At 61.4% G+C, this 22,511-nt stretch overlaps 3 protein-coding genes across 3 annotated transcripts in view; all 3 read right to left on the minus strand.

Moving 5' to 3' along the window:
• The window catches only part of LOC150046774 (uncharacterized), a 6,620-nt gene extending 5,698 nt beyond the window's left edge, over positions 1-922 (minus strand). Inside the window, 1 exon segment of the mRNA XM_090356984.1 lies at positions 870-922. Within this exon segment, the coding sequence (XP_090213110.1) occupies positions 870-922 (53 nt within the window).
• A 2,507-nt stretch (positions 923-3,429) lies between these two features.
• On the minus strand, positions 3,430-4,437 carry Foxl1 (forkhead box L1). Its single transcript, XM_090356993.1, has one exon. The coding sequence runs from the start codon at positions 4,435-4,437 to the stop codon at positions 3,430-3,432; it is 1,008 nt and encodes a 335-aa protein (XP_090213119.1).
• A 7,622-nt stretch (positions 4,438-12,059) lies between these two features.
• Foxc2 (forkhead box C2) lies at positions 12,060-14,328 on the minus strand. The gene has a single exon (XM_090356994.1). The coding sequence runs from the start codon at positions 14,326-14,328 to the stop codon at positions 12,844-12,846; it is 1,485 nt and encodes a 494-aa protein (XP_090213120.1). The 3' UTR covers positions 12,060-12,843.
• Positions 14,329-22,511: the final 8,183 nt, after the last annotated feature.

Below are 22,511 nucleotides of genomic sequence, written 5' to 3' on the forward strand. Positions count from 1 at the left end.
CAGGCATCCAGGCCTCTGGGAAAGGAGCAGCAGAGAAATGGATTTGCCATTGGGCTGTTGAGGCCAATTTTATTTAATCACCAGATACATGAGGCCTGCTTTTAAACTGCTTTAAATGCATATCCAAGAAAAGTCAACGCTCCCAACAAGCTGCCACTCTTCGTTTCTCAATCCTAGGCTATGCTCGTTACTATCTATATTTTAACTCTCTAAAATGACCCTAAATTCAGCAAAGTGCGCGCCCTGCCACTGTGGAGACAGGCGGTGTGCAGACCCCAGCCCCCCTGGCCTTTCTCATCCGTGGCTATCATGCGGTGTGGCGGGCAAGCTCCACTCCCAGCTCCCGTGGTCGTTGGATGTGGCTGATTCCTGAACCCACCCCAGCAACGTGTGACACAGGACAGGTCACATGTGGCCTCCATTTCAGAGAGGCACAGTTTGATCTGAAAATAACTATATAGATCGGTTTCTGTTCTGGAAAATCTGAGGGTACAGTGGGCCCTTAGCTTGCAACGGGAGCCGGCAATTCTTCAAAGCCAGACCCAACGAGGGGACTCTGAGGAACCGTCAGCCCTGTGGAGTCAAAGTTTTCAAAGTGGATCTCTCAAGATTCTGCTCTCCCTGGCCCAAGCTATAGAGAAAAAAAAATCGGCAGAAAACTCTACAGAAAAACCAAATCTTTCAAATAGTATCAATACTTGGGGTAGCACAAAAGGATGGGACCCTTGAGCCAAATCCCACACCTGTGCAAAGAGGGTGAATTTCTGAGCATGTATGTGCACAGAATAAGCAGGCATGGGGCTAGGCACAGGCACACACATGCTTACACACGTGTGTGAAGAGGCCGGTACACGCATCCCTCTCTGTACCTGTCTCGCCCTGGTGACCTGCGCTCTGGGTCCAGGGAGGAGCCGAGAGGCATGACTGCAAGCTGCGGGAGGTTAAAGGCCAAGAGTTCTGGCTCCCCCTGGACAGGGACTTGGTTTTGACTCAGTGGACACGCTGTCTTGGTCTCCCTGATGCGTCATTTTGAGCCAGTTATGAGGCCTAGCACGGGTAGAATGTGAGGACCCAGGGTGGGTCTTTGTGCTGGATGGGGAGATGGAAGGCTTCTCCCCTGTCCAGAGTTCTCAGCCTCTCTAAGCCTGGAGACAGTCTCTCACCAGGTACATAACTGCTCTTGAGTTTTCCTGTACCCGTAAATGCTTTCGCAATACATTGCTTAGACAATTTATTATGACTGCAAAATGCCATCTTCTCAAACAGCAAATTGTCACAAATTAACAAAAGCACAGAAGACAACACATTAAAGACAAAGGGGAAATTCAGAACATTTGATATGGCAGAATTTTTCATCCTGTTTCCCCAAATCCAAAGTTTTCCCCAGGGTCTTCCCTGCAGCCCCCTCCCCTCCTCAGGAGCCAGAGGTAGAGACACCAGCCGGATTCCCCAGGCCAGTCCTGCTCTGGTCTTCTCCTTAACACTCTTTGTTTATTCCCTCAGCAATCCACTGAACCAGTCGTGGAGAGGTTAATGAAAAAACAACTCGTATGGAGGAGGCTGAGAGTTTGGGATAACAACACTTCCCTTGACAGCCCTTCTGCTACATTTTAAATTAGCCTCAGCGAGCCTGCCTCACCTGGGGTCTCTGCAGCACCCCGAGACATTCACCAGACTGGGCAGAACTGTCCTGCAACCCACAGAGGGTCAGGGCCACCCAGCTCACTGAGGCTGTACGAGTGAATGGTCCAGAAGGCCAGCCCTGCATGTGCTGGTTGTGAAGGGCTAGGCCTGCCACCATACCTCCCCACATGCCTGCCGAGCGCAGCCTCTCCTCGGCTCACAACCATTTTCTGGAGGTCCTGGGAACATTTTTAAAGTTATTTGGAATCCCCTCCTGGCCTGTCCTCAAGAAGTCCTGACATTCTGTGCCTTTCCTACACCAGATAAAAGTCCCCTGGAGGCCCAGACAATCAAGACTCAGAAGCAGAACTCCATATTCCGTCTGGGAGGGCTTGCTTGCCTCAAAGCTAGGAGCTGGCTGAGCTGTGACAGTCACACTTTTCCTTCACCTGGTCTTTCTTGCCTGCTGCCACACACCAGACTTCCAGACACTGTTGCGGGGGCGGGGGGGGGGGGGTCTGCGCACCCCGGGGCCGGGGGGAGGGGGGGTGTCTGGTCCTGGGGCTTTGAACTCAGGGCCTAGATGTTTGCTGTCCCTGAGTGTTTTGACGATATTGTTTTGCTTTCTTTTGTCTTTCTCATGGCGAGTGTTCTACCATGTGAGCCACAGACCTTAGCCTCCGGAGGAGCTAGGTAGGATTACAGGTATGAGCCACAGTGCCAAACTCCAGACACCTCTTTAAGGGATTATTTAGTGTCAGCCTCCGGCTTGCCCGGCAGAGCTGGGAGGGAGAAGCCCAGACACAGACAGCAGATGGAGGCTGGGGATGTCAATGAGAACACCCTGCCTCTCTCCTTTCCCACCGAGGCCTCTACCACCAGCTCCTGCCAGCTTCCTGTTCTCCCAGCTTCACTCCAGAGCTCTATCTGCTTCCGGTTTGTTTCAATCAACTTCTTGTCTTAGGTGTAACCTTTCACTACAGGAGTCAGGAGAATGGAGTCAAATCCAAACCCAGACCTCAAAAGGTCAGATATTGTCTGAGGCCCTCTCCTCCTCTTTCCCTCTGCCTCTGAAGTCTTGGGATCCCTTAAGAAGAAAAGGATTGGGCTCCAGGGCCTCTGTGCCTGAATCACAGATGCCTAGAGCGTGGGTATTAAAGCACTACCACAAAAAGCTGTGCTATCCAGCTAGCCTCTACTAGAAGCTGCTAAGTGCTGCAAGCATGGAGGTACAGGGCAGGGAAAGTGTCGTTGTCATCAAGGGAATCCCCAGACTCAAAATAAATGTTATAGCTCTCCATGGTTCTTCCAGCTCCCCCTTACACAGGCCCTGCCTAGCCTGGAGAATCTAAATGACAGGTCACCCAGTACCCCTCTCCCAGATCAGACTTCTGGGCAGATCCACAGTCAAGGCCTGACCCACATAGCATCCACGGGGTCTGCAACATCCAACCATAGCTCCAGGCGGCAATGACAGCGCCAAGCCCTGTGGGCAGCATCACAGCGAGTCTGGGACAGGAGGGACCTCCAGCAGGGGCGGCCACACCTTGGCTCAGCGCCCCCAGGCCAAGGGGCTCTGCTGAGGCTCCAGGGGGTGCGAGCCTGTTCAAAATGTAGAAAAACGAATGAATGTTGCTGGGTAGGGCGGCCCGCAGGAGGCTCGAGCCCCCACCTGAGCTTGGTGACGCTGCCCCCAACTCACTCATCACCCAGGCAAAGCGTTTCAGAGGATCCAGGTCCTTCCCTGGCGGCGGTGGAGGAGGAAGGGGCCAAGCAGCCCTGGGCGCAGGCGCGGGCCTGGGGGTTTTACTGAAAGTGCAGCAGGGCGTCGGGGATTTGCAGAGGGAAATAAGAGAGGAAAGGGATCCCCAGCTGGTAAAAGCCACCCTGGACGTGCGGGTCGAGCATCAGGGAGGCGTTGAACGGGGGTTGGAGGCTGGAGTTGGCGGCTAGGCACGAGGTGGTGCCCAGGGCGCTTTCGGATCCTGGCTTGGCGCCCCCCAAGACCTCGCCCCGTCCAGCTGGCTTCTGGCCCTGCCTCCCCGACAGGATGCTGTCGATGCTGAAGCTCGTGGACTTGTCGCCGCTCTTGGGTGAGCGCGGAGGGGACTCCGGGCCAGAGGCAGGACGCACCGGCGCGTGGACCTCCCCCCCTGCCGCCAAGCCGGGCCCGGCGCTGCCCGCATCCTCCATCCCAGGCTCCGGGCGCGGCCAGTGGAGGGGCTTCGGCCCGGAGGGGCCTTCCGCGAGGGGCCGGGGGCGCGTGGCTGCGCCGTCGGGCCTGGGGGGTTCGGGGCCCAGGCGCTGCGCGACACTGCCCGCCTGCTGCTGCGGCTCTGCGCGGACCCGCTTGGCCTCGGGGGCCCCCGTGCCCGGCTTGGGCTTCCTCTTCCGGCGCCGGTAGTTGCCATTCTCGAACATATCCACGCAGCGCGGGTCCAGCGTCCAGTAGCTGCCCTTGCCGGGCCGGCCCTTCTCGCGCGGCACCTTGACGAAGCAGTCGTTGAGCGAGAGGTTGTGGCGGATGCTGTTCTGCCAGCCCTGCCGGTTGTCGTGGTAGAAGGGGAAGCGGTCCATGATGAACTGGTAGATGCCGTTCAGCGTGACCCTCTGCCCGGGCGCGTGCTGGATCGCCATGGCGATGAGCGCGATGTAGCTGTAGGGCGGCTTCTGCGGGGGCTCCGCCCGGCCCGGGGCCGCCAGCGCGGCGGCGGGGGCGAAGGCCAGGGGCAGCCCGGCTCTCTCGGGGCCGTACAGGTAGAGCAGGGGCGACGCGGCCAGCGCCGGCAGCCGGGAACCGAAGACGTGACTCATGGCGAGCCGGAGCCCGCGCCGGCCGCGCTCCCCGCCGCGCCGGGCCGCCCGGAGGCTCAGGGGCTGCGCCCCGCGCCGCGAGGGCCCTTTCCGGGAGCCGGCCGCGCGCGCGCTCTCCGGGGCTGCTGTGCGCTCTGCCCTTGCTTCATGGCTCTCAAAATGTTCAATAATTGTTGTACGTTTGCTATTATATGTTGACTTAGCGCTGGAAAATAAATTGTCTATGATAAACAGTCGTTGTGCTCTCGGCCCACCCACATTAATTAAAATTTCATTGCTGAAAAACTCCTAGCTTTTCCCTCCACGTGTCTTGTTGATACCAACCAATCGGTTTCGGGGCTCTTCCTTCATTTGTTTATAGAATTAGTCTGTTGATAAGTCCGCCCACCCAAGTTGAATCAAGCTGTGTTTATTTGGAAAAATTTCCGGGCACCCAATATATAAACGCACTGATCTGATGTTTGAAATATCACGTCCACCCCTCGACGCTGGGAGCCGCCGTCAGCGAAGCAGGATGTGGACGGGGCGCGCGGCGCGGCCCCGCCGGGAAGCAGGGGTGGCGGGGGCGGGGGGGGTTACTGCGGGTCTGTGGGACCCCCACGACCCTCAGCCTCCCACAAAAGGCCTTTTCTTCTCCGGGGCCTGAAGGGGATGTGGAGATAGTGGCTGTCACGTCGAATACGGGGAGGGGGGGTCCTGCTGGGAAGGGGTTCGGCCCCCGGAGCCACTGAAGTCACCGGAAGCAAGCGGAGCCCCATCCTCCCGGGCCTGGTGGCGCGGGGGGCCCGGCGCCCTGCGCTGCGCACAGGGACAGCCGGCCTCCGTGGGAGGGAAGGCGCCAGGGGGGGTGCCTGGCCTTGGGCTCCAGGGAAGCCTCCATGGAGGACCCCTCTGCGGATGGGGGACAGAACCAGGGCTCCGTGGAGCGGCTGGTCGCCAGCAGCCATGGCCATAAAAGGGGAAGCGGGCGGCGGGCGGGGGCCGGGCCCGCGCGGGGCTTTTGCTTTATACTCCGTGCTTTCCTGTTTACAGCAGGGAGGGGCGGCCGCAGCTGGCCGTGCTTACACGAAGCCGCGGGAAGCCCGCGCCCCCCCCCCGGCCTTCAGCTGGGCCCGGCGAGGGCTGGGTTCCACGGGAGACCCCCAGCTCCGCGGGCCGCTGGGGGCGGGCGCCGCGGCTCGGGGCTGCGCCCGGCGTGGGCTTCTGCGGGAACGCAGAACCCACTGGCGCTTCCTGGAGTGAGTGCCCGGAGGAGCCGCGCAGGGCGGGCGGGGCTGCAGGTGGGGTGGACGCCGGTGAAGAGGGGCGGCCGCTGGGGCACCGGGTTCGGACCCGGCCGCCGGCTGCTGCCCCGGAGCCTCCGAGCGGCGCGGCGTCCACCCCAGGACGCGGATGGCGTCCACGCTCGGCTCCGCGGCCCGGGGCGCGGGGCTCCGGTCGACCTGCGCAGACGCGGGCCGAGCCGCAGCGGGGAAATTCGAAAAGCCGAAGAAGGAAGTGGGCACCGCGGAGGGGTCGACAGACCGGTTTAGGCGCCGCCAGACCCGCCGGGGTGCGGCACCTCGGGCGCCCCGGGCCCGCCCCGTCCCGGGGGTGGGACCTGACTTGGGGGGGCGGAGCGTTCGTCTCCATCCCCCCCCCCCCCGTTCCCCGCCAATCGCGGGGTGAACCCGGCCTGGACGCCCGCACCGCTCCCGGGGCTCTCCAGGCCAGCGGCCTTCCCGCCCCCAGCCACCCCGCTCCGAGTTCCACGCCGGCGCCCGCGACGGCGGCCCCGGACTAAGAGAGGACCCGGTGTGGACGCGCAGCCCGCGCGCCCCGCCGCCCGCGGAGCGGCTCCGTCCCCACGCCCCAAACGCTGGCCGGGAGACCGGGCGGGAGACTCCTCGGGCCCCGCTGGCGGGGTGGGCGGGGACGCGCGGGCGAGGGGCGGGGACGCCCCGGCCACCCGGGGTAAAAGCGACCCCGCTGCCTGAGCGCGCGGGACGCCGCGTGGAGGTGCGCGCCCGGCCCCGCGGGGCCCCCGCCGGCTCCCGGCTGTACCGGCCGGGCGACGTCGAGCTTGGGCGTCGGGAGGGAGGCCCGGGTGCCGGGCTCGCGCGATCCGGGGAGGGAGGGGGTCGCCCGCATTTCCGGGGAGCGCGAGGCCCGAAGCCCAGGCGCCCTCGTGCGGAAGCTGCGCGGCCGAGGGCGGCGGGAGGCGCGTGGGGCCGCAGGGAAGCAGAGGGCGGCCGGGCGGGCACTGGGGTTCCCACCGCGCAAGCCTCCAGAAAAGCGGGCCTTCGTCCCAGCCAGGAGGCGGGGGGGGGGGGCAAGGGGGGGGCTGGTGTCTCCAGACCCGCCTGGGCCCCCCTGGAGGAGGTGTCCCGCCAGTGCTGCCCTGGAACCGAGGGGCGAGGGTCCCGAGCCGCCACGGCCCGCCCCCGTGGAGAGCATAAGCCGGGCGGACGGGCTACAGAAGGCCGAGTCCCCTCCGGACGTGAGGACGCCCGTGAGCATGTGCCAGCGCGAGGGGGACTCAGCCCCTCACCTCCCCACAATCTACGAACCCTGAACCTTGCAGTAAAGATGAGACTACCATCTACCAGCGAAGGACGCCCCACTGTGCGCCACTGTCCCCTGAACTCATCCTCACGCCAGCTCTAAGTGGAACCTCTGTTAGTCTCCCTCTCGGCCAGGAAATGGAGGCTCTGTGAGTTAGCTTGACTCAGGAGCTCCACGAAGAAGTGTTCCCAGGACTGAAAAGGAATCGCCCCACATGGCTTCCATGTCCCTCCCTCACCTCCACAGCCGCTCAGAAGGGTCACCCACCTCACAGACGACAGAGCTGAGGCTGGCACACGCCATTGCAAAGGCTCAGGGGGCAGGGACCAGCAGAGCAGGGATCAGAAGCCACCAGCAGTCCTAGAGGGGGGATGGCTGGGGTCTGGTCTGTGCCAGTGTCTGCAGGAATGGGAGAAAGAACAGAAGAGAAGGGAGGGGGTTATATAAAATCACAGGGTCTCTAGAGAGCAGAGGTGTGCAACACCCCCTGGGCCCCCACAAACCCAGAGGACCTTCTGGCCCCCCTCCCCTTCCCCTTTGAGGAGTGGGAGACTTCCAGGGCTGGGGATGCAGGGGTCTTCTGCTGTTTCTCTGGGGTGGGGGTGGGGTCCAGCCCTGAGGGTACTGACAGCTGGCCAGGGTGGCTGGTGCCACAGAAGGGGGGAGGGCAGTGATTTCCAAAGGACAAATTTATTTATAGCTCACCTTGATCCCAAGGTGATGGAAAGACTCCAAAGGAGGCCGTCAGGGCACACCCTCTGCCCTGCCCACGCCCCGTCTGAGATGGGGTCCCTGGAGACCAAAGAGCGTTTCTGCTTCACGCCTGGGGGAGACTCCTGAGAGCTGGCATGGGGTGGATGCTGTACTGGTGGGGCTCCCTCCATCTTCGCATGACCCTCTTAAATGATCCTCTCTTTTTCCAGTTGATAATCTGGCTCAGAAAGCTAAAGATAATGGGGAGAAGTCCCGCAGAGGTTCCACTGCTCCATTCATGACCCCTCTAGCTGGCACTGGGGACCCAGCTTCAGAGAGAGATGCTGCTGTGGGGGGGGGGGGAGTGCCTGGGTCAGAGGCCTGCAAAAAAGGTCAGGCACAGGGCCACAGCTGTGCAGGTCAGAGGGGCCTCTCCAGCCCTCATCACAGCTGCCCAGGGGAGGTGGCCTTAGAGGAAGAGCCCAGCATGCAAAGCTCGCAGGCCAGGAGGGGGAGAAGCCACCCCTGAGCCAGTTCCATCTCTTGAAGGCACGTGGGGTGCTGGCATTCCCATGCCCACGCCCCAGCACCTGAAGAGTCAACACTGGCTCCCTGTGCTGTAAACCAGGAAATGCTAGCAGAATTGGAGGTGGGTGGTGTCTTCCCAGGCTGGGGAGTGGTTTGCTGGGCCCTGCTGGCTGCCAGCCTTCCACACACCCCTTCTTACATGCCCATGTCAAAGAAAGCAAACATTTCAAGCGCCTTGACTGCGCTGAGGCCACGAGAGAAAGAGGCGGGCAGGGACTGCTTCTCAAAGTTTGGGAAAGCATTTCAAAAATGTGGTGCAAGACAGCATTGGGGAGGAGGGCTGGCCCTGAGTGGCTCTGACCCCGTCTGCCCCCCACCCCTGTTGAAACACAGGAACTACACCTCAGCCCACCCCATCCCTGGTAGAGTCACTTACGGCATAGCACCTTTAGCCCCCACCGACCCAGCTTTAGACTGGCAGAGCAGACCAAAGAGTCCAGCTGCAGTGATGGTCCGGCAGCCACGTGCCAGCTCAGAAGCCCCAGCGCCTCTCTGAGACTTGCCTCTACCCAGGCATTAAAGTACATCTTTTCAGCCTAGCACTGGTGGCTCGTACCTGTAGTCCTAGCTATTCAGGAGGCTAAGATCTGAGGATCACAGTTCAAAGCCAGCCTGGGGTGGGGAGGGGAAGGCCCAAGGGACTCTTGTCTCCAACGAACCAGCAAAAAGCCCAAAAAGGGAGCTGTAACTCAAGTACAGAGTGCTAGTCTTGAGCAAAAATGCTCAGCATCCAGGACCTGAGTTCAAGCTCCAGTATAGACCCCCTCTTTCCCCACCCCCAGTCCCAGGGGTGGCCAGGAAGCTGCCACCAACCCTGGCCCCCACAGCCTGGGTGTGGACTTGGGATGAGGAGTGGGGAGGAGACAACACTGGCCAGCCTGACTCCTCTTTGAGGACAAGCTGAAAACTTCTTTCTGGTGCCATTCATCAGCTCTCCTGGTGCTGCGGAGACCCACAGTGGTGGGAGAGGGGAGACAGGATCCAGGGGGCTCCATCTGTCTGACTTCTCATCTTTTTTTCTCTTTGAGTGGGGGAGTTGTAAGGGATAGGGCATCTCTGGCCACCTGGTCACTATACAGATTCTTTTTTAATGGCCAGAGAAGAGACTTGTTCAAGCTAAAATGTGCTCTTCAAATTCTTACTCCAATATTCGAGCAATTTTCAGGATACAAGTCTCTGCAGAATTTGCATCTGTGGGGACAAGTCTCTGGGCAGAGGCTGGGAGTGCCACCTGGGCCATTCTAGATGGCTCTGGGAGGCCTGGGGGTGGCAGGAAACACTTTCTTCCTGAGAATCCTGGGTTGGGGTGTAGCTTCAGAGCCAAAACAAATGACTGCCACGGTAGAGGCAGATCTAGCCACACAGCCATGCGGCTTCTCACCGCCCACTGGTGGATAGTGAATCCAAACATGGATTCTGGAGCCAGGAACCAGTGGCTCACACCTACCAACAAGAGGCAGAGATCGGAGGGTGGCAGTTCAGACCCAGCTCAGGCAGAAAAGGCAATGAGACTTAGCTCCCATTGACCCCCGAGAAGCTGGGAGCTGGGCTGTTGCTCCAGTGGTAGAGCACCAGCCGTGAGCAGGAAAGAAAGGGACTTTATCCAGGCCTGAGCTCCAGCCCCAGCTCTGGGTACCGAAGAGGGAAAAAGGTCTCGGATCCCTCCTCTTAGTGCAATCACCAAGGGTGCTGGGACCAGGCCCATGGTGGACTTGTTGTCCTAGAGCCTGGATGCTGTCATTTGATTTCAACGATCTCTGCCATGTGCCCAGGGTGTCTTCCCATGGAGTCAGGAAGGCGCACCGGTATCATAGCTGGCTCTGTACAAACCATATTTATGTAGCTCCTGGGTCGCACAAGTGCTGAGTCCCGCCACCCACAGCACACCCTCCATCCCTTCCCTCCCCTTTCCTCCTCCTGCCATGGACTTGCCCACAGGCCCGGCCAGCTCAGCGCCGGGCAGCCCTGGCAGTGTGAAGGTCTCAGCACACTGCGAGCCAATGAGCTGACCAACGGCCGCCCCACATAGCAGACACCATTGGTGGAATCCTGGCTCGGTTTTCAGACCAAGCTGGGGGAGACCATCATACCCCTAGGCCGTAAGCAGGTGAGGGGGTTGCATGGCAGCTGCAGTAGCAAAGGCAAGCGACACACAGCACCCGGGACCCGGGACCAGTCTCTGAACCTCACTGGCACCCAGCCCCCTCTCTGGGTCAAGATGGTAGGGGCCTTTTGAGGGGATAGCCCCCCACATCTGGCCCATTCTTGGGTCCGACTGTTCCCTCCGCTCCCCCCCACAGACCTGGACACCCGAGTGTCCAGCGGATGCAGGCGTAGTGGAGGCACACCATGCCATGGCCTGAGCAGACCTGGGGAGATGGTTCTTTTGCTGCTACGGTGAAGATTTCTCCAAAGCCAGCAGGCCCAGCATAGTATCTGCAGGCCAGCTGTCTGTCCACTCTCCTCTCCCTCTTTTTCTCTCAGGCAGCGAGGGCTCCACATCTTAGAGGCGGGAGGAGTTTTCTAGGAGGCCTTTTTGAAACATTCAGACAAGGAGAATAGCGGTTCTCCAGTGGCTTGAAGAGAGCTTAGCAAAATGAAAGCCTGGGCAGCTGGAGCCTCTGCTGCCGTCCCCAAGCTCACAGCGGGCCCTGCCTCAGCGGCGTCTGGTGTCCCCAAGGTCCCCGGCTCACTTGAACCCAACGTCCTCGGCCTGCCTCACACCAATCCTCCACTTCCTGCAAGTCCTGGGAAGGAGTTTCGGCCAGGAGCCACCTTCAGGACCACAGGTCAGAAGAAACTGGTTTGCACACTTTGCGTCAGACTTCCCCTGATTTCGATTTCAAAACAGTACCGGGATAAACTGGCATTTAACGATCTCCACAATGCCCAGCACCACCGCCTGAAGCCAAGTCACTGTCCCCTGCCTAAGCCATTTGGTTCTGCCAAAGCACAGCTCACCTCCTGTGGCAGAAGCTGGCACTTCTCAGGCCCCCAAATGCAGTCAGAGGGGCCAGTAGGGGAGCTGGAGCTTTCCACCAGGGAAACAGAGAGACATGGCGCCATCCATATGTGTCACCGGGCTGTGCTGCTGCCCAAAAGGATTTTTAAACAGACATATTAAAAACCGAGAGATAAACCATCTCCTAGTCATTTAACGAACAGCGTCATGGATGACCACTTATTTGTGCCGTGCAGTGGGGTTTGACAAATGCTCACTCTCAGAGGCAAAAGGCTTAGAGGTCAACGTGAGAGGCTCATCTGTGGAACTCCGCTTTTCAGGAGGCCCTTAAAGGGTCCTGGAGGACCCACCACCCCTTTCCAGCTTCCCGGCCTACCTGGAAGGCTCTGGAAACCTCTAAGACGGCTGGGAAGTCCGCATATCAGGAAATCCAGGAAATGGGACTCACCAGCTTGTGTTGGCAGATAGGTTTCGTTTCCCTTCCCCCTTCTTTTCTGCCTATGCAGAGGGTGCTGGATCTGGAGGCCAGCGGCACCCCCTTCCCTCACCCCCATTTTGGCCATGGACATTTTTGTCTGCATGACAGCCAGTGACATTACAGCTCAGGCTCCCTCCGCTCCCTCCTCCGTCCACCAGGGCCGCTTCTCAGATTGGGCTTGAGAAAAGAAAATTGCAAATCTCAGGGTGAGAAGTTAGAGAGCAGCTATGTCTCTAGATGTCTGCACAGCCACCTGTGTCACAAAACCACTGGGGGGGGGGCTGTAGCCAACCCAGGACTTTTTATGTTTCTTTTTAAATGTGAGAACATAAACACACTGTCCAAACTTTGGGCAGAAAACCAGCATGGATTTATTTTAAGGTAAATACAACAATGAAGACCACGACAGACACACACACATGAAGTTAAATTTTTAAGTTGTTTTTCATTTTTAAGGAATATTGGGGTGGCATCTACTACACAAAACCGTCAAGCTTCGTAAATAAAAAGTATCAGATACTTGACTTCTTTATCCACCAATAACAACAAAAATAAATTATTTTTCTCGTTTTGTAAAAGACCTCCAACTGAAAGAAGACACCTAGGGCTCTCCTAGCTTCTCTTCGGGGAGGGACCCCCGCCCAATACAGGTTTCTTAAATTTAATTTGGTGGAAATGGTGGGGCAAGATGAAAAATTATCCAGTGAACTCAACTTTAAATATTATATTAATGGCTCTGAACAACAACAACAACAACAAAACAGCCTGGGTACAGATCCACACTTTCTTTTCTTCCTTCCTTCCTTTCTTTTTTTTATATACAGCGCGGTTAGAGAACATTAAAATCGCACAGGCGGCTCGTCCGCGTGGGTTCTGCACTCAGCCGCGGCCGGGCCGCAGTCCTGGCGGAATCTTTGACCCCGGGCGCAGCGTCCCGGGAGCGGAGGCCTTGGACACGCTCAGCACTCGTTTCTCAGGCCTGCCCGCCCCGACGGGGAGGGGGCTCCCTGGGACGCAACGCGGGGCTGCGGGTGCGTTACCTGCACGCTGGGCGCGCGGCGGGCGTGGTGCGCTCGCATCTCTCCGCGTGGGTCTGGGTCTCCAGTCCGCAGCCTCGCAGCCCCCGCCGCGTCCGCGCGGGTCAGTACTTGGTGCAGTCGTAGGAGTAGGAGGCCGCGTGGCGGTAGAGGGGCGGCGTGGCCCGGTAGGGCAGCTGGCAGCCGGCGCTGGCCCCCGGCGACTCCCCGAGGCTCGAGCTCTCCACGCCCAGCCGGTGCGGGCTGAACATCTCGCGGACGCCGGGGAAAGTCTGCTGCGGGGCGGCGAACGTGTGGCCGGGGAGGTGGCTTAGGTCGGCGCCGCCGTGGTTCAGGTACCAGGCGGCGGCCTGGGAGGCGGCGGCCCCGGCCTGGGGCGGCGGCGGCGGCGGCTGCGGGGCCTGGGGTGGCGGCGGCGGCGGCGGCGCGGGCGGATGGCGGTGGCCGTGGTGCGGATGGCGGTGGTGGCCTGCGGCGGCGAGCGCGGCCTCCTGGCCCGCGGCGAGGTGCAGGGCGGCCGGGGGGGACGCGGGGCCGCCTGCGTGGTCCGACAGGGCCTCGTCCAGCACGGGGGGCGCGCACACGGGCGCCGAGTACAGGCTCAGGGCGCGCACGCTGCACTGGTAGCCGCCGGCGCCCGGAGCGTCGGGGCCCTGGGCGCAGGGCGGCCCGAAGGCGGCGGGCGGCGCGGCGCCGGCGGCGGCGTAGGGCAGCGCCAGCGGGGGCCCGGGGCGCCCGGGCGCGGGGCTCAGCTCGGCGCCCGGCGGCGAGGCGCGCAGCGTCATGATGCTCTCCACGCTGAAGCCCGGCAGCCCGTTGGGCGGCGCCGCGGCCTGAGGCTCGGGCAGCGAGCCGTCGGGGGAGCCGGCGGCCGGGCTGGACGAGGCGGCGCTGCCCGGGCTGGCGCGGCGCGCGCGATCGGGGCTCGGCGCCTCGGCCTTAGGGGTGACGGGCGGCAGCGCGGGCGGCAGCGCGGGCGACGCCGCCTCGCTCTTCACCGTGACGGCCTTGGGCTCGGGCTCGCGGGGCGCGTCGGGCGCGGGGCGCGCGGCCGGCTCCTCGCGGCCCCGGGGCGCGTCCTTCTTCTTGAAGCGCCGGCGCCGGCGCAGGAAGCTGCCGTTCTCGAACATGTTGTAGGAGTCGGGGTCCAGCGTCCAGTAGCTGCCCTTGCCCGGCTTCTTGTCGTCGCGCGGCACCTTGACGAAGCACTCGTTGAGTGAGAGGTTGTGGCGGATGCTGTTCTGCCAGCCCTGCCGGTTCTCGCGGTAGAAGGGGAAGCGGTCCATGATGAACTGGTAGATGCCGTTCAGCGTGACCTTCTTCTCGGGCGCGTGCTGGATCGCCATGGTGATGAGCGCGATGTAGCTGTAGGGCGGCTTCACCAGGTCCTTGGGCGCCGCCGGCGCGTGCGGGTAGGGCGCGTACGCGCGCCCCGCGCCCGCGCCGTAGGGCTCTGGGTGCCCCGCGTAGACGCCCACGGGCCCGGCCATGCCGCCGTAGCCGCCCGCCGCCCGGTAGTAGCTCTGCTCGCTCAAGTAGGGCACCACGCCCAGGGCGTTGGGGTCGGGCGCGGAGTAGCGCGCCTGCATGCTGCGCCGTCCGCGGGCCGCGGCCGCGGGGGCCGGGGAGGCCCGGACAGCGAGGGGGCGCGGGAGCCGGCGCGGGGAGCCCCGGGGTCCGGGAGACGTCGGGGCCGCCGCGAGCGAGGCGCTGCCGCCCGCCGCCCCGCGGTCCGCGGCCCGGGCTGGGAGCGCGCGCCGGCCGTCAGCGCGCGGGCCGGGTCGGCATCCTGGAGGGCGCGCCCGGGGCCCCCGCAGCGCCGGGAGAGAGGCGGCCCCGGCCCGCGGCGGGGCCCAGGCAGGCCCCGCGGGCTGGCCGCGGCCCTGCGAGCGCAGCCCGGGCGACTCGGCGGCCCCGCGGGCAGGGAGCCGGGGGCGCAGCGGCTGCACCGCCGAGCCCGAAAAAAAAAAAAAAAAAAAAAAAGGAGGCCGAGTCCGGGTTAGGGATCGGGGAAAGTTTCCAGAGTCGAGCCGAAAGCCAGTTTTTAGTTTCCTCGGGCCCCGCCCCTCCCGGGGCTCGGGGCCAATGCGCGGGCAGCCGGGGGCGGCCGGCGCCAATCCGGGCGCGGCGCGCAGGAACCCGGCGGCTCTAAGACCCGGCCGCGCCCGCCGGCGGGGCCGCTTGGCGTCGCCGGGAGGGACTTTAAAATCCCGGCCGCCCCTCGCCGCCGAGCGTTTCACCGGCGCGTCCGGCGCCGCACGTTTCTTTGCACAAACAGCAATTAGGTGGACGTGTAGAGCTGAGTGGATGAATGTGGTCGGGTGGTGAGCAGCGGAGGCCCCGGGCGTCCTCTCGCTCGTAGCGCAGGGGCGGGGGAATTAGACCTCCCGGCGGCCGACCAGGTGTCGCCGACCCGGGGCCGGCGAGTCCTCCGCCCGCCGCCTCTACCCACACAGTAATGAACACGCACACGGTCCCCAGGTTCGCGCCGCCGGGAAGCGCCGGTGGGAGGAGGCCCCGTCCAGAACCGGCCCCTCGCCCGCGCCGGGCCGGGCGGCGTCGCCACCGGCCGCCAGTCAGGTGGGGCTCGGGGAGCGAGGGAAACAGCCCCGAGCGCGTGGCCCGGCCCCCCGGCGGCTCGCCCCAGTCCGGACGCGATTCTCCTCGACCAGCCGACTCCCGCGCCCCCCTAGACCGCGCCACGCCGCAGCCCGCCGCGGGCCGGCGCCGGGCTCCAGGGCCCTGCCGGGAGAAACCCGAGCCGGCTGTCGGCGGGGGCTGCGCCGATCCGCGCGCGATCAGCGCGGAGCTCCCCGGCCGCGGCGCGCGCAAGCTGTGCCCGGCGCCCTCCGCGCCCGGCCCAGGGCGCAGCCCAGGCCTCCGCTCCCGGCGGGGTCCCTGGGCTTCTCCGAGCCGACGTTTCACGGTCCAGTCGTGTGGTGTCGTGGGGTTTTAACCAGGTGAGCCGGGGTCCCGGGGCGCCTCGCAAGCGGACCTCTACGATCCCGACCCCTGACGTGCAGCGCCGGACGCCGCGTCCTGCGAATCGCCTCCGTCCCTCCAGGAATCCCGCGGACAGGCTGTTTATTTGTGGACTGATTATTTACTCTTCAACACTTCCTATCATTGAACCCCCTCCGCACACTCGCCAGAAGCTCCTGGACGCGGCAAGGCCGAGCCCAGGACGGACCTCGGGCGCTCAGGACACTGCGGACACGACAATTGCACTTCGGAATTATTTTTCCCTCACTGACGCGCCGGATTCTCAGCAAGAGGGTGTTGGAGAATCCGCTGTCGCTGTCAGCTTTGAGGACGCGCAGACACGTTGGGAACGTCCACGTTCAATGAGAGAACGAAAGAAAAATATTTGTGCACACCGCTTGCTCTCCTGCTAAATTCAAACTCAGAAAGGAAAGCAGGGCGCCCGTGTGTATTTCCTCCCGCATTCTTCCTCAGAAACACTGTGTTTATATTTTTGCTATCGACCACGGAGAGTCTTTAATTCAGGATCCCCAGTATCTACCTACAAAGGAAAGGAAAGCTGCCCCCAGCTCAGCTCCTAGGTAGACGGTTTCAATCTTTCCCCCGCCCTCAAACTCTACGCCGACTTTATTCTTATTTTCATAGCACTAGTGTTCTTGCAAATACAGGAAAAGCGCCTTTCTCCTAACAATGACCGACACTGGGTTCTCAAACCTTCACTGAAACGGACGCGATTGATGGAAGCAGCTCTGGGAGTTCGCGGCTCCCGGAGGGCCGCGTCCGCTCTGCTTTCACGAGCGGTGCGTGCGTGTTCGTTGTAAATACCTTTACCACAGCACCAGGCGAAAAGCAAGGCAATCAGGGCAGGATGAAAAAGAGACTCCAAAATGTCCGGCACAAGCGTGCGCGCACAGGGGCGCTGGGTGCCCCAAAAGGGCTCCGGGCCGCCCGGCAGATCCGCCATCGCCCCCTCCCTCCCGAGGCGCGGGCAGGGAGGACCCCGGGCGGCCAGCCGGGCCAGGCCTGCGGCTCCCTCCCGAGGCCGGCCTCCCCCGCGCCCGCCGGGCCGCACCCCCGGGGGTCGCGGGCTGTGTGTCCGCGCTGGCCGGTCGCGAGGGCCCGGGCGCTGACTCGGGCCGGGGGACCCCGGGGCTTCTAGACTCACCAGCGGCGGCGGAGCGGCCAGGCGTCCCGGGCTCCGCGCTCATCCCCGGGAGGCCGGCGCCGCGCTGCGGCCGAGCCGGGCACTGCGGCCGAGCGCGCCGGGCCGCGGCGTCCGGGCCGGCGCCGACCCCTGGCGGGCGCGCGCGGAGCTGCAGGTCGGGGGACCGCGCCCCTGCGCACCCGCTCCGTCCCCGACACGGCCCACCGGGACCTCCTCCCGAGGCTGCGCAGAGGCCGCACCCCCAGGCGGCCGAGGGACAGATTCCTCCGCCCAGCCTCACTCACCCCAAAGTGCTGAACAGAGTACCCCCACCTGGGCGCCCAGGGGAAGCCGCCGGAGGCTGGGGGTGTCCTGGGGGGTCTCAAGCGCGCCCGGGCCTGCCTGGGGACGGAGCACCGAGTGGACAGGTGAGTGTCATCTCCCCCGCCGCCCGCGCTGCCCCGAGTGACTGGGACTGGACCGCCCCCCCCCGTGGACGAGCCCGCGGGCCTTAACCCCTCCGTGGACAAGCCCGCGCGTCCTGACCCCCGTGACCAGTCCCTGCGTCCTGACCCCTTCGTGGACGAGCCCGCGCGTCCTGACCCCCGTGACGAGCCCGCGCGTCCTGACCCCCGTGGACCAGTCCCTGCGTCCTGACCCCTTCGTGGACGGTTCCGCGCGTCCTGACCCCCGTGGACGAATCCCGCGCGTCCTGACCCCTTCGTGGACCAGTCCGCGCGTCCTGACCCCGCCCCCGTGGACGGTTCCGCGGGTTCTGACCCCCGTGGACGGTTCCGCAGGTCCTGACCCCTCCATGGACGAGCCCGCGCGTCCTGATCCCCCGTGGACCAGTCCCTGCGTCCTGACCCCCTTCGTGGATGAGCCCGCGCGTCCTGACCCCCGTGGACCAGTCCCTGCGTCCTGACCCCTTCGTGGACGAGCCCGCGCGTCCTGACCCCCGTGGACCAGTCCCTGCGTCCTGACCCCTTCGTGGACGGTTCCGCGGGTCCTGACCCCTGTGGACGAATCCACGCGTCCTGACCCCGCCCCGTGGACGGTTCTCTGCGGGTTCTGACCCCCGTGGACGGTTCCGCGGGTCCTGACCCCCGTGGACGAGTCCACCCGTCTTGACCCCCCCCCTGTGTGGACGAGTCCGCGCGTCCGGACCCGCAGCACCGCGGGCCACTCGCGCTGAGCCCGCCGGTCAGCTGTCCTCCTTGGAGAGCCTCCTGGCGGCTGAGGGGACAGGCAGGCGCTTCTTTCCAGGAGACCATGGCGTCACCGGTCTGTGCTTGTGGCCCAGCGGTGCCTCCAGCTGGCCAAGTGGAGGCTGGGCCAGCCGAGGGCCACGGAGCATCCACGGGAGCATCCACGGGCCTCCTGGGGTCCGTCCCTGAGGCGGGAGGCGCAGCCAGGCCTGGACACTGCCAGCCTCCAGGTGAGGTAGCACCACGCCAGGCTCTGCCAGCCTCTCCCAAGGAGCCTTCCACGCGGCTGCCAGACCCCAGGCTGGTGAAGACCACGAGCCCAGGCTCCGAGGTGGAGGACGAGGAGGACGAGGAGGAGGGGGAGGGGAGGTGGAGGAGGAGGAAGAGGAGGAGGGGGAGGGGAGGTGGAGGAGGAGGAAGAGGAGGAGATTGTGATGGTGGTGGTGGTGAAGGAGGAGGAGCCCTTGGCCTCTCCTGTCCGTGGCCTCGAACCCTGGGCCTGGACCTCCCCTCCACAGGGGCTGGGGACAAATGGGAGCCACGTGGGCTCCCTGTTCCCAAGGTGTTGGGGTACTTGTGTGCAGTGCAGTGGGGTGGAGATGGAGGGGAGAGACGAGGGGAGAGAGGGGGGAGAGAGAAGGGGAGGAGGGAGAGTGGGAGGAGAGTGGAGAGGAGAGAGTGAGAAGAAAGAAGAAAGGGGAGCCATGGGGAGGGAGGAGAGAGGGGAGAGAGTGCAGAGATATAGAGGAGAGGCACTGGAGAAGGGAGGAGAGAGGAGAAGAAGAGAAGGGAGAGGGGGAGGGAGAGAGCAGAGAGATTGAGGAGAGAGAAGAGAGGGGGAGAGAGAAGGAGAGAAGAGAGAGGAGAAGAGAGAAGAGAGAGAGAGGAGAGAGAGCAGGAGAGAGGGGGAGAGAGGGGAGAGAAGAGAGAGGGGGAGAGAGAGGAGAAGAGAGAGGAGAAGAGAGAGGACAAGAGAAGAGAGAGGAGAAGAGAGGAGAGAGAAGAGAAGAGAGAGGAGAAGAGAGGAGAAGAGAAGAGAGAGGAGAAGAGAAGAGAAGAGAAGAGAGAGGAGAAGAGAAGAGAGAGGAGAAGAGAAGAGAAGAGAGAGGAGAAGAGAAGAGAGAGGAGAAGAGAAGAGAAGAGAAGAGAGAGAGAGAAGAGAAGAGAGAGAGAGAGAAGGAGAAGAGAGAGGAGAAGAGAAGAGAAGAGAAGAGAAGAGAAGAGAGAGGAGAAGAGAAGAGAGGAGAGAGGAGAAGAGAAGAGAGAGGAGAAGAGAAGAGAAGAGAAGAGAAGAGAGGAGAAGAGAAGAGAGAGGAGAAGAGAAGAGAAGAGAAGAGAGAGGAGAAGAGAAGAGAGAGGAGAAGAGAGAGAAGAGAGAGGAGAAGAGAAGAGAAGAGAGAGGAGAAGAGAAGAGAGAGGAGAAGAGAAGAGAAGAGAGAGGAGAAGAGAAGAGAGAGGAGAAGAGAAGAGAGAGGAGAAGAGAAGAGAAGAGAGAGGAGAAGAGAAGAGAGAGGAGAAGAGAAGAGAAGAGAGAGGAGAAGAGAAGAGAGAGAAGACGAGAAGAGAGAGAAGAGAAGAGAAGAGAAGAGAAGAGAGAGGAGAAGAGAAGAGAAGAGAAGAGAAGAGAGAGGAGAAGAGAAGAGAAGAGAAGAGAAGAGAGGAGAAGAGAAGAGAGAGGAGAAGAGAAGAGAGAGGAGAAGAGAAGAGAAGAGAGAGGAGAAAGAGAAGAGAGAGGAGAAGAGAAGAGAAGAGAGAGGAGAAGAGAAGAGAGAGGAGAAGAGAAGAGAAGAGAAGAGAAGAGAAGAGAAGAGAGAGGAGAAGAGAAGAGAGGAGAGAGGAGAAGAGAAGAGAGAGGAGAAGAGAAGAGAAGAGAAGAGAAGAGAAGAGAAGAGAAGAGAAGAGAGAGGAGAAGAGAAGAGAAGAGAAGAGAAGAGAAGAGAGAGGAGAAGAGAAGAGAAGAGAAGAGAAGAGAGAGGAGAAGAGAAGAGAGAGGAGAAGAGAAGAGAAGAGAGAGAAGAGAAGAGAGGAGAAGAGAAGAGAGAGGAGAAGAGAGGAGAAGAGAAGAGAGAGGAGAAGAGAAGAGAAGAGAGAGGAGAAGAGAAGAGAAGAGAGAGGAGAAGAGAAGAGAGAGGAGAAGAGAGGAGAAGAGAGAGAGAGGAGAAGAGAAGAGAGAGGAGAAGAGAGAGAAGAGAGAGGAGAAGAGAGGAGAAGAGAAGAGAGAGGAGAAGAGAAGAGAGAGGAGAAGAGAGGAGAAGAGAAGAGAAGAGAAGAGAAGAGAAGAGAGAGAAGAGAAGAGAAGAGAGAGGAAGAAGAGAAGAGAGGAGAGAGGAGAAGAGAAGAGAGAGGAGAAGAGAAGAGAAGAGAAGAGAGGAGAAGAGAAGAGAGAGGAGAAGAGAAGAGAAGAGAAGAGAGAGGAGAAGAGAAGAGAGAGGAGAAGAGAGAGAAGAGAGAGGAGAAGAGAAGAGAAGAGAGAGGAGAAGGAGAAGAGAAGAGAGAGAAGAGAAGAGAAGAGAGAGAGAAGAGAAGAGAAGAGAAGAGAAGAGAAGAGAGAGAAGAGAGAGGAGAAGAGAAGAGAGGAGAGAGGAGAAGAGAAGAGAGAGGAGTAGAGAAGAGGAAGAGAAGAGAAGAGAGGAGAAGAGAAGAGAGAGGAGAAGAGAGAGAAGAAGAGAGAGAGAGGAGAAGAGAAGAGAAGAGAGAGGAGAAGAGAAGAGAGAGGAGAAGAGAAGAGAAGAGAAGAGAGAGGAGAAGAGAAGAGAAGAGAGAGGAGAAGAGAAGAGAAGAGAAGAGAGAGGAGAAGAGAAGAGAGAGGAGAAGAGAAGAGAAGAGAGAGGAGAAGAGAAGAGGAGGAGAAGAGAAGAGAAGAGAGAAGAGAAGAGAAGAGAAGAGAAGAGAAGAGAGAGGAGAAGAGAAGAGAAGAGAAGAGAGAGGAGAAGAGAAGAGAAGAGAGAGGAGAAGAGAAGAGAAGAGAAGAGAAGAGAGAGGAGAAGAGAAGAGAGAGGAGAAGAGAGAGGAGAAGAGAAGAGAAGAGAGAGGAGAAGAGAAGAGAGAGGAGAAGAGAAGAGAGAGAAGAGAAGAGAAGAGAAGAGAGAAGAGAAGAGAAGAGAGAGGAGAAGAGAAGAGAAGAGAAGAGAGAGAAGAGAGAGGAGAAGAGAAGAGAGAGGGAAGAGAGGAGAAGAGAGAGGAGAAGAGAAGAGAAGAGAGAGGAGAAGAGAAGAGAGAGGAGAGAGAAGAGAGGGGAGAAGAGAGAAGAGAAGAGAAGAGAAGAGAAGAGAAGAGAAGAGAGAGGAGAAGAGAAGAGAGAGGAGAAGAGAAGAGAGAGGAGAAGAGAAGAGAAGAGAAGAGAGAGAAGAGAAGAGAGGAGAAGAGAGAGGAGAAGAGAAGAGAGAGGAGAAGAGAAGAGAAGAGAGAGGAGAAGAGAAGAGAGAGGAGAAGAGAAGAGAAGAGAAGAGAAGAGAGAGGAGAAGAGAGAGAGAGAGAGAAGAGAAGAGAAAGAAGAGAAGAGAAGAGAGAGGAGAAGAGAAGAGAGAGGAGAAGGAAGAGAGAGGAGAAGAGAAGAGAAGAGAAGAGAAGAGAAGAGAAGAGAGAGAAGAGAAGAGAAGAGAAGAGAGAGGAGAAGAGAAGAGAGAGGAGAAGAGAAGAGAGAGAAGAGAGAGGAGAAGAGAAGAGAAGAGAAGAGAAGAGAAGAGAAGAGAGGAGAAGAGAGAGGAGAAGAGAGAGAAGAGAAGAGAAGAGAAGAGAGAGAAGAGAGAGGAGAAGAGAAGTAAGAGAAGAGAAGAGAAGAGAAGGGAGAGGAGAAGAGAAGAGAAGAGAAGAGAGAGGAGAAGAGAGAAGGGTGAGAGAAGAGAGGGGAGAAGGGAGAGGAGAAGAGAGGGGGAAGAAGAGGAGAGGGGGAGACACCGATAGAGGAGAGAGAAGGGATTGGGGGATGAAAGGGAAGAGAGAGCAGAGAGCAGAGCGGGGGAGAGAGGAGAGGGGGAGGAGAGAGCGCGTGCGCATGCGCGCCCAGCCCATCCACCTCGCCCCCTGGCGCAGGCGCGCGTGGGGGGGGAAGAGCGCGCTGGATGACGTCACTCCGTGCCAGACTCCGCCCCCGGCGTCGCGCAGTGATCGCGTCACCATGGAGCAGCGGGCGGCCGCGGGCCCGGGCGGGCTTGGTGAGGACGGGGCAGCCGGGAGGACGGGGCGCCGGGAGGACGGCCGAGCCGAGGCCTGGGGGGTGCGGGGCGGAGCGGCCGGCGGGGCGGAGTGGGCGCGGTGAGGACGGGGCCGCATGAGGTCGGCCGCGCCGAGGGCTGCGGCTCCGGGCGGGGGGCGCGGGGCGGGGCGGGCGGGCCGGACGCGGGGTCAGGCTTTTCCCAGGTCCCATCCTTTCCCGCGTTTCCACCGCCCCGGCTCACGGGCACCCCAGCCCGTGCTGCGGCGGCCGCGCCCCTGCGCC

Source organism: Megascapheus bottae, chromosome 24 (genome assembly GCF_031878675.1).
Source record: "Megascapheus bottae isolate mThoBot1 chromosome 24, mThoBot2.hap1, whole genome shotgun sequence".
Lineage (NCBI taxonomy): Eukaryota > Metazoa > Chordata > Mammalia > Rodentia > Geomyidae > Megascapheus > Megascapheus bottae.

What these genes read in the sequence shown, in the direction of transcription:
- Foxc2 (XM_090356994.1), bottom strand. Translation starts at nt 14,328, where the DNA reads ATGCAGGCGCGCTACTCCGCGCCCGACCCCAACGCCCTGGGCGTGGTG.
- Foxl1 (XM_090356993.1), bottom strand. Translation starts at nt 4,437, where the DNA reads ATGAGTCACGTCTTCGGTTCCCGGCTGCCGGCGCTGGCCGCGTCGCCC.